The 11,130-nt window shown below is 24.5% G+C and overlaps 2 protein-coding genes across 2 annotated transcripts; one reads left to right on the top strand and one right to left on the bottom strand.

Moving 5' to 3' along the window:
- Positions 1-295: 295 nt before the first annotated feature.
- Positions 296-2,088, bottom strand: LOC114122902 (grpE protein homolog 1, mitochondrial). The gene is made up of 7 exons (XM_027985694.2): positions 1,969-2,088; positions 1,657-1,882; positions 1,160-1,319; positions 971-1,084; positions 776-895; positions 600-683; positions 296-524 (listed from the first exon to the last, which is right to left on the bottom strand). The coding sequence occupies exons 2-7, from the start codon at positions 1,728-1,730 to the stop codon at positions 408-410; spliced, it is 669 nt and encodes a 222-aa protein (XP_027841495.1). The 5' UTR covers positions 1,731-1,882; positions 1,969-2,088; the 3' UTR covers positions 296-407.
- On the top strand, positions 1,950-8,957 carry LOC114122897 (O-phosphoseryl-tRNA(Sec) selenium transferase). The gene is made up of 9 exons (XM_027985685.2): positions 1,950-3,018; positions 3,101-3,257; positions 4,426-4,699; positions 4,791-4,949; positions 5,027-5,291; positions 5,371-5,492; positions 5,562-5,747; positions 5,803-5,958; positions 6,029-8,957. Exons 2-9 carry the CDS (start codon positions 3,144-3,146, stop codon positions 6,334-6,336), a joined length of 1,584 nt encoding a protein of 527 aa, XP_027841486.1. The 5' UTR covers positions 1,950-3,018; positions 3,101-3,143; the 3' UTR covers positions 6,337-8,957.
- The last annotated feature ends 2,173 nt before the right edge of the window (positions 8,958-11,130 follow it).

Here is an 11,130-nt window from a genome sequence, read left to right as displayed (position 1 = left end):
AACGAATATATTTAAGATAATTATAAAAAAATTATCTTTTCTTTTGGAATTTAAATTTGTTCAATTTCTTGTATGTGTATTTAGTTTTTATTTTGATAAGGTAAATATTTATCTATTAGTTTTACTTATTACCTTTTTATACACATTAAACTTATTATATAATTATTTTGTTATTTTATTAAAATATAGTATAGCATAAATTATAATTACATATTTTACTAGATCCTTAATGAGTATAATATACCTGTTTAGTCATGGAATAAAGTTTGTATGTAGTATATAGTACAATACGTAATTGTTTGGAAAAATATATCACATATTATTTATTAATTTACTGTGGGCTATGTATCAATTTTAATTCTAAATGATTTTCACAACAAATAATTAAATTTTAAAACTACAGATTTTTATTGATTTGGATCCTTGCTGATTCCAACAGCAGCTGCTCGAACGATACGGTCATGTAATTTATATCCAATTTGAGAAACTACAACGACTATACCTCCTTCTTTACCTTCAACTACCTATAAACAAAATAATATTTGATTTTTATTTGATTTTATTCTTTACAATTATTTTTTAATTTTTCACTCAATTACCTGTTCAAATAAAGCTTTGTGCGAATTGGGATCAAATTTTTCGTTTAAAGGATTTATTGACATTAACCCATGTCTCTGGAAAATCTATGAATACATTTATTTTTTTAATAAACAGAATATGTATTTTATGATTAATATACATGGTTAAAGTTAAGTATATTATTTGTAATACTAACTGTTTGTAATTGTGATTCGGTAGTCACCAAGCCTTCATATAAATGCTTCAAATGTGGATTACTATCACTCACTTCTTCTTTAGGTACACACTCAGTAGCTTTACTTAAACTGTCTGCAACCTATAAAAATGTGAATTACTATTAATTAGCTATAATAGGTATAAAAATGTTTTAAAATTAAAGTGTCATTCTTACATCAAGTAAATCTTTACAAAATCCTTGAATTGCATAAATTTTAGCATCAGCCGTTTCTTTAATTGTACGTTTACGTATGTTTTCTGTCTCTGCTAAATATCTTCTTACTTTATCCTAATTACAATAAAATATCAAGAAGTATCATAAAATTTTTTTATCTATCTGTATTCTATAAATTTTGAAACATACTGTTAAATTTTTATTTTCTTCAAGTAAATCTTCATTTTGTTTTACAAGGGCTTCGATATCAATTTTTTCTTTACTTTCTTTTAGAGGTTCTTTAGCATTATCAGCTGCAGCATCTGATACTTTACGATGAATAATGTTATAGCCTATAGCACTATTTATCCTGAATAGTAAATAATAACATCCAATTAAATTCGGAATTATATACACATATTATATTATATATTTTAACCTAAATAAAATATATTATACTAATAAAAATGAAATTTCAACATTTTCTTATATTTTGGTGATGGTGTTAACCTTGATAATTTTTAGACATTAAATTGGCCATTTCCTGACTTACAACAATGTAGGTTATTATGGAACAAAACTCTGTTACATGATTGTTGCCCTTAAATCTTAAAATTTTAAGTTACTCAGATTAAAAACTATAACTATTACATAGGTACCACGGATAAATGGCTGCAATTATTGTATTTTAATGAAATTTAACTTACCGACATTCAGTTGCCAAAGAACTACTCAAGATAGATCTACACACGCGGAATGGATAATTTATAATTGAAGTCATTTTGGTCGCAAAATTATTATGTAATTATAAGGTAAAACTAAATTATTATTTTCAAAGAATAAAGTTTCAGATCTCGAAGTATAAAAATTAGAGTAGACGTCGGACTTCAATAATTCTGGGATCGCCAATCAGCATGCGGTTTTTACATACATCTAGAGATAACACACAAACTCGGTAATAAATAGTCAATATACATTTTAACATAATATAATAATATAGTGATTACTGATTAGCGAACCTCGGAGACCGGATCACATAATCTTGTGTAATATTATTGTATAATCACAAAACGTATTTCGGGGCTATAATAAGTATAATATCCAAAGACCTTATACCGCATTTTTGTTACTCACTTGGTCACTATATTATGCCTTTATTCGGACTACTCGGGAGTAATTTTGTGTACTAATGTCTATGATGATTATATTATGAGCAATTTTTATTAGTTATTACTATGCACTAAGAAATAGTAATAATTATTTTTTTAAGTCCGTGTCAATTTATAATGTTGACATGTTGTCGATTATGGTAAACCATGGGAATAAAGGAGTGGCCCAAGCCATGAAGAAGAAATTATGGCTTAGATCATACAGCATTTTTAAAAGTTATAATCTAAGGCCTACAGTGTGTATAGCTGATATTTGTTCCAAAACGTATTTGTTCCACTCTTGGTTATATCATAAAAGATAGAACGACATAATAAATTATTATATTATTGTATCTATAATGTTCTCGTTTCCAAAAATCGTCTTACAATTATTATTACTCGATCCAAAAAAATATTTGTACCAATATCACTGTTCATATTCTATTTTTAACGTTTATGGAACATAAGACCATTGGAACAAATGTTTCGTGGAACAATAGGATGCTACATTACAAAAATGTAAAACGCTTCGGCTACGTTTTGTCGATTGTGAGATATATCAAACAGGAGTTTATCTTTTGATATCATCGATTTGTGTTTGTTTGATAATAATAAATAATTCTTGTGCTACTACTAGCAAGCTACCTAACTACCTTCATCGGTCTACTTCATCATCAGCGTTCAGCAGCTATAGACTGAGTAAGCTGCCTAGGCAAGCCACAAACATAACTTTATAATACAAAGTATACATGTTTTCGGAAAGTTAAACAATGTTATAAATGTATTAGTATTACATTAAATCAAATTAAATTTGAACATGGCAATTTTGGATATGATATAAGTAAAATTGGAGAATTCAATAAGTAACCGTTTTTGGAATAACAAAATATATTTTAACCTCGATACTCATTTCTAGTGTTTGTATGTATTCTATACAGTAAAAACATTAAATTCTTAAAATAGTGATTAGACATAGTTATATAATACTTAATGTATGTTATAGGTACTTTATTATGTGAATTATACAAATAATAACTATAGTCAAAATGAATAGTCAAAATTTTACATTAGCTGAAAATCTCATACCTTCTTCATATGTCCAGCAAGCAGCTAGTGCTTTGAGAACAAGAGAGAACTTGGCTAAGACGCTGATGGAACAAGTATGTTATTCTAGAAAATACAATATAACTGTAGATGTATATTGAAATAAGCAATTGTCATTAATATATTTATTTGTATACTTCAATGTCTCAAAGCTTACAAAAAACTACAAACGAATGAAAGTTACCATTAATTAATAAGTTTATATTTTAAATAACCATTCACTAAGAATTATTTGATTATAAATAATGCTAAGATTTCGATGCACTTAGCATCATTTTCCAAAACGTACTGCGCGATGCCCATATTATGACAATTTTTGTTTTTGTACTTTTGAATGAGAATAAGAAAGTTTATTTTGCATTTTTTTTAAATTTTAGGGTATTTTAAAGTTTTTGAAAACAAAATTTGAAATTTTATGCTAAGATTTTCACATACCAACATGATCCAAACTTATTAAAAAAAATTAAATAAATAACGTATGAAAATAATATTTTTTTAGTTTAAGCGAAATACATGTCGATGAGACCTAGCTTCTATACAACTTATTTTAAAAATCAAAAATACACTTGTAATATATTTTTTAAATTTATTTAAAGTCATTTTTACAATGCATTTTTTAGGTTTTTTGTCATTTTTGTATTTCATCAAGGTAATTTTTGAGAATATTTTAGGTCATTAAAATCCCAGTCCTATTAAAAGATACTATAAGAATTTAAAAATTGCTTACTAAGAGTAAGAAGTTAGTTGAGATTTTCTAATTAATTACTTTTTTTTTACTGATTAAATTTTTAGTTTAGAAAATTTCTTTAAGTAGTATCAAAGTTATTTGTTTATTTATACATTTTATACCTTCTAATGTAGACCCATTTGCTTAAAATAATAAATAAATATAGGATTCACATCACTTACCATTATACATATTAAACCTCTTTTAAATGTATTTAAAGTTATTTACTAATTTAATGTGCAACTTTTTAAGTATTATGTTGTAAAGAAAATAAATTGTAAATTATAAACAAATTTAATTTACATTGATTATAAGACTTTTTTTTTAAACTTGTTAATTTTTATATTAGCTTGTTTTCTTTATTATTCTTACCTGGAGAAGTATTAGATCTATTTTTAATCAATAATTTATTATAATTTTGGGATTTTTATTTTTTATTTTATTAGTGGTACATTTGAAACAAAAAAAAAAACCAATTACACAATTATTTGTTACAGAGAAAATGGCCAGATAATGGTTGGGACGATGCAACAATTGAAATGTTTCTATCAAATTTAGCACTTATGGACAGTAATAATTTTAAAGAACATGCTGGTGTTGGTGAACGAGAAGGACGCATAGCTTGCAATTTAGTTGCAAAACGACATTTTCTTATGACTCATGGTATTGGCAGGTCAGAAAATATTGCTGAAGTTCAACCCAATGCCACAGGATCTAGTTTAATGATAAAATTGGTCAATGCTATGCTCTTAGAGTCTATTCGTTTTATGGGTAAAGAAATTTATTTAATATATTAATGTTTTTACACACAAACTTGTAGATTATTACTTAATTATAGTTAATACCGTTTATTATAATTTAGGAGTAGCAAGTGCGACTGGTTGTTTTATGGTTCCGATGGCTACTGGAATGAGTTTGATGTTATGCATGTTAACTTTAAAACAAGATCGGCCTGGAGCCAAGTTTGTATTATGGTCCAGAATAGATCAAAAATCATGTTTCAAGTGCATCATTACTGCTGGCAAGTTAAAATCTTATAAATAAAAATTTTAGAAATATTAAAATTATCATTATTTGTTTTTAAATAAATCCATACAGGTCTGCAACCAATAATCATTGACCCCATACAATGTGGTGATGAGTTACATACAGATGTATCAGCAATTGAAGCACAGTTATCAACACTCGGGTCAGATAATATAGTGTGTGTCCTTAGCACAACTAGTTGTTTTGCCCCAAGAGTATCAGATTCACTTGAAAAGGTTGCTTGTCTTTGTCAAAAATATAATGTACCGCATTTAGTCAATAATGCGTATGGTTTACAATCTACCAGACTGATGCACTCAATTCAAGATGCTTCTAGGTGAATAATATTACATAGATTTGATATGTTGTTTTTTTTGTATATAATTTATCATACATTTTTTTTTTTTTTTTTTTAGAAAAGGGAGGATTGATGTTTTTGTTCAAAGCACTGATAAAAACTTTTTAGTTCCTGTTGGTGGTGCTATTATTGCTGGATTTGACAAAACTATTTTAGATAAAATTACTAGAAATTATCCAGGTATAATTATTAACATTATCATTAAATTAATTAATAATTAATAACAATTTAATTTTCTAAAATAATTAGGAAGAGCATCTTGTAGTCCTGTTATGGATATCTTTATAACATTACTGTCTTTGGGAACTAATGGTTATAAAGAATTGATTACACAACGTAAAGAGGTACACCAGCATTTACGGAAAGAACTTGGAAAGATTGCAGCAAAATATGGTGAACGTTTATTGGATATACAAAATAATCCTATTTCTATAGGTAATATAAAATCTTAAAAGTGAATAACAAATATCTAACAAAATACTCGTTTTAGCTATGACATTGACATCATTAAGTGTTTCAAATGGAACTGAAACTGATACAAAAAAATTTAGTCAGCTAAGCTCCATGATGTATATGCGCCATGTTACAGGTTGTAGAGTTATATCATCAGTTGAAGTCAAAGATGTCTGTGGTTATAAATTTGATGGTTTGTTAATCTCTGTTTTCATAAATTAATATTTACATATATAAATTATATTATTTGTTTGTATTTTAAGGTTGGGGGGCACATAAATCCAACTACCCTTGTCCATATATTACTGCTGGTGCCTCAATAGGTGTTAAAAAGTCTGACGTTGATTTGTTTATACAAAAATTGGATAAAGTTATTGCTAGATTAAGAAAAACGCCTCCATCCAATCTGGAAACTCCATCATCATCTGAAGGTAATGATAATGCATCAATGCGACGAACAGCAACAGTTGCGTCTAGCTATCGAAGCACAGTAAATGGAGTTTACTCTACAGGAGATGGCAGTACATCAACTTCACGCACGTCTAGTGTTGATAATTTACGTAAACATTGATAGTTATGTTTACATCCTAGACATTATTCCAACTACATATTATATATGTTAATGTTCTATTTTAGTCAATTTTTGCTTGTAGAGCAGAAAAGGGATCTCTGGAGCAGTTATATTTTAAAATATTCAATATTGAATCCTTAACTCTTAGTAGTTGGTTATTTTATACGGTTAAAATTATACTATTAGATGATGCCTTTCACCATGACGTGTTGGGCTTTTTAGTAAATATTGTATCAAATTATGTTCAGATGCCTATAGACTGAATGACTCAATAATTCTATTCATTTATAATGAAAAGGAAAGCTTAAGTTTTAAATGTAATTAAGATATTATTTTTAAAAAAACTAAAAAATCTAGTCATAGTAAAATGGGTAAAAAATTAATGTTCCTCATAAATTGTGTGAGCTAGGAGAAATTTTTTCCCTTAAATGAGTATTATGATTTCTTATAAATCTGGATGATTAGTTATTTGTACACATAACTATTCAATAAAAATGTATCATCTTAAAAATACCTTATAATATAATATCATTGAATATTTATTATTATCATAGATAAATTATGTTTATTTGGTATGGGATAAATACATATTGAATTAATATTCAAAAAGATATTTATACTTGTTCTACTTAAGTACATTTTTTCTCAAATTGTATTTTATATAAAATTTGACTAAGAAGTATTTTTATTTTTAAGATCAATTATTTTCATTCACATAATAAACTGAAAGATAATACTAAAATCTAATAGGTGCTAGTTGTTGTTTTAATTAAATTTTGTTTTTTTACTCATATAAACACTAAGGCACAGTAAATTAAAAATTTAAATATATTTACTACATACAACAGAAATAGATTTTTGTATTTTTTAGATTGAATTATCTTTGTATAATTTAAATTGAGGTACTATGGTTATTAAAATTAAGTGCAATAAAACACTATTCAGAGTAATAATGATTTTAACTTTGAAGCTTAACTTAATTAGTCATTGTACTCTTGAATAAATTTATTCCAGAAATCCCTTAAAAGTAATAATACACTACTTGAGTATTTTGAAGAGCAAAATTTATAGTCCATTTATACAGTAATGTCAATGTGTTGTACAAAAAAATTAAACATTAATATTTAATATAAATTAAAGGTGCTTTTATGTTTTTTAGTGTAATAAGAACAATTTTAGGCAAGTTCCCTTTTTTAAATTTTTGTTAATCACATTGCTCAATATTACTAGTTATACATATTCTAGTCTGATGCTTTATTTCTGATAATGTTTTAATATTTCAGCTAACATTTGAGTTTGGCGAGTACTTATTGATATAATTAAGGTTGTAAAATATCTATTACCTATTTATTTTACTTAGATTTAATGTAGTTAGTTAAATATTGAGGTACAAAATGGATTAGTAATATTAATTATAATTTAATATAAAAGGAATTAACGCCTTGAATAATGCTATATTAATACTTAATTATTATTATTTCCATAATAGTTGTATTGGAAACTTATAAGTTATTTACTATCAATATTATTTTTTAAATGTTGTTCTCAATTGCATTGATTAGGTTATTCATCTTCTAATCATTATCTGGTTTTTTTATTATGATTTTGAATAGGTAATTAAAACCTTAATAATAACTGAATTAAAAAAGACTTCTAAATACTCTGCTTTTAAAGGATATTGACGATATTGTTTTATATTAAGTGTCTGACATCTTGTAATAAATTAATTGATTTTATTTAATATACTTAGTGAATTGATAAAAACTTAAAATGTAAATCTTAACATTTTATTTCCTAAACTTATAATTTTTACATTATTTTGTATTATGATGTATTACTGAGTTTATAGCAAATTGTAATAAACATTTAATAAGACATGTTTATAATAAAATATTTTAATGTTGTTATGTTAGGTAAAATAAGTTGTGAAAATATATGATAAACACAAAAGACTGTAATAATAATATTCTATATTTGAACTATTTGGAAATCCTAATTACCATAAAATAAGTAAGTTATTTTTATTTTTAGTGGTATTTTATTTAGATCAGACATTTTCTCAAATTGGTTTTATTATTTTACCTAAGTTGTTTTACTACTTATTATTTATTTATTTTTAATTCATCTACCATTGTATTATTTTGATAAAACTTATTATATTATTATTATTCTCAATGTATAAGTAAATAGTACATTTGATGTGAAATTTGTAGACAAAGAAATATTGAAAAAAAAAAAAGTTGATTTATCAAAAAAAAAAATCAATTCAATTCTCACAAAAACTATATAATTTATTTATGAGTCAGGTTAATTTTCTTCCAGTTTCTTATAATTGTTGTTTTTAATTAATTAATTTTGAACCTAGGTTCTTCAGATATATATATATTTTTTTTTTGTTTATAAATAACAAGTAAAATCATAAGAATATTTATTTTATATTATTTGTTTCATATAGATTACAATCCATGTACAGGCCATATTTTTATTAAATAGTGAGAAATAGTAAAATCGTAGTCTCTGAATATTTACCTTGTATACTATTTATCATTCCTATGCATACTTATTACTTATCAACTAACCAGAATAATTTTTTATAATGTAATATACTTGTATTTATTTATTTTTATTTTTATTACAATAATTTGTTTTTACAAGTCTCTAGTCAATTTCTAGTCAACTTTATGTACTCGCCAAGCTCTAAATATTAATGTTAAGTTATAAAAATATTCTTATATAATTCAAACATTGATATTGAATTATTAAAAAAAAATGAAATAACATTAAAATTAATGGAGGCTGAACTTTTTTGATTTACCTAAATCTTTCTTCCATTCATTTTTAAGATAAAGCATTTTTTTTTTTTTTATTCATAGTTTTCTTCAATGTCTGTATGATATTATTGAAAACATTTAGATATAAAATTTTAGTCACTGTACATTATTGGCTCAAGTTAATGCATCTAAAGCGATTCTATATTTATGTTTTTTTTTTTTTTTTTTAACATTCTGTTCCACTATTTTTATTAATTTATATTGTATAAATTATAAAATAAATATAAAATATTACTATTTTTATTGGACAATCAATTAGTTTGAATAAATATTTAAAGTATAGCATTTCAAGTTTATTAATCCTTTAATTTGCATCAACTTAGCCAAATAATAATTATTAACAAAAAGTAAAAATAATGTTAAAGAAATGGTGTACATATATTCTTTTGCTTGTACAATTTTTTTTATAACACTGTGCAATGTGCAATAATATAAAATTTGTAGTATCACAATATTTATGTTTATATGTTATTTACCTATATTTAATATTACATACATTTTGTCCACATTAAGTATTAGTTTGTTGAATTTTAAAGTGGCACAAGAACACTTGAGTAAAATAAAAAACCATTTTATTAAAAGAAAAAATATTTTGGTTTTTAATTTCATATTGCATTGTATTTTAGTCAAGAGATATAATATGCCTAAAATCTAGAATAAATGATACTGCTAGCTATCAGAATATAGTTTTTTACCAACTCTATTAAATTATATGAATATTTATTTTATTTCTCATTACAAACAACAAACAATATTTAACATTTTATAGATAAATTATAAAACTTATAAGCTTAATTTTCCTGAACTTTTTTTCCAACCTTAACTTTCATGACCTTTATTTTTCTTTATAAGTTATTCTGTTTTTCGTGTACTTCACTTCTTTTGAATGTAGCAACTCATACTTGAGTTTCTCTAATATTAATTAATATTGTCTGTTTTTAAAACTGCTATTTTAGCATTTATTATTAAAATAAATGTATAAAATGTAAATAATATGCTGAAAGATCAAATTGTTTTTTAAATTTAATTTTCAGACAATAGGTATCTATTAAACGCTTTGATATTTGTTTGAAAAATGTCCAAAGTTAATAAATTAGTCTTAAGTTTATGTAGAGGGTGACTTGTTTATTTAATTATTATTTACTTAAATTTTGATTGTTAAAATTTTTATTCATCTATCTACCTTATTTTGGGTATTATACTATTATTATCTACATAATATGCCTTACGACTAACACATGTTATTTTTAAATACTTATATTACTTTATACTTCGTTTTTTAAACTGAAAATCATTTACCTATTATTACCTACTGAAAATTGTTAAATGGTATAATTTTTATGTAGGTTTCTATTTTAATCGAAGTTTGAGTATTACTTTTTGAGATAACTATGTGTATTATGTTACACAATTTGTGTGCACACATATAATATTTATTTAATTGTTTTTTTTTTTTGTATACGAAAATAGTCGATAAAATGCTTCAATTTTCTACTAGAAGGTGATTGATAGAAAATTGGATGTAATTTATATTTTGGTGAGGTTCAAATAAAAAATTTCCCATCAAACTAATCGAGGAAAATCGGGAATTTTTAATTGAATCGACTTTGTTCTTTTGATGTAACTCAAAAAAAAAAAAATAACCGCAGTTACTTGACATTTACGCCAGATATTTATCTTTTATCTATATTATCGTTTTCATTATTTAATAAAAAAAAAAATTTACAAAATATTTTACCTTTTTTTTGAGCTACCTATTTATAGTATATGGTCTATGCATAATACCCACGGCCATATAGATATAGATACGGCCGTGATAATACCTAATACATTTTTTTTAAGATAACATTATTTATTTATACTATGAATCTATTTTTACTGTCAGTGTTAATAATACTTACTTAATTAGATACGACTACGAACTTACTATTATTGTAACGTAGTATTTGTAATAATAGATAAT

The sequence above is a fragment of the Aphis gossypii genome, chromosome 1 (assembly GCF_020184175.1).
Source record: "Aphis gossypii isolate Hap1 chromosome 1, ASM2018417v2, whole genome shotgun sequence".
Classification (NCBI taxonomy): Eukaryota; Metazoa; Arthropoda; class Insecta; order Hemiptera; family Aphididae; genus Aphis; species Aphis gossypii.
Note: the sequence above shows the minus strand (reverse complement) of the source record. Positions and strands in the feature narration are given on the sequence as shown.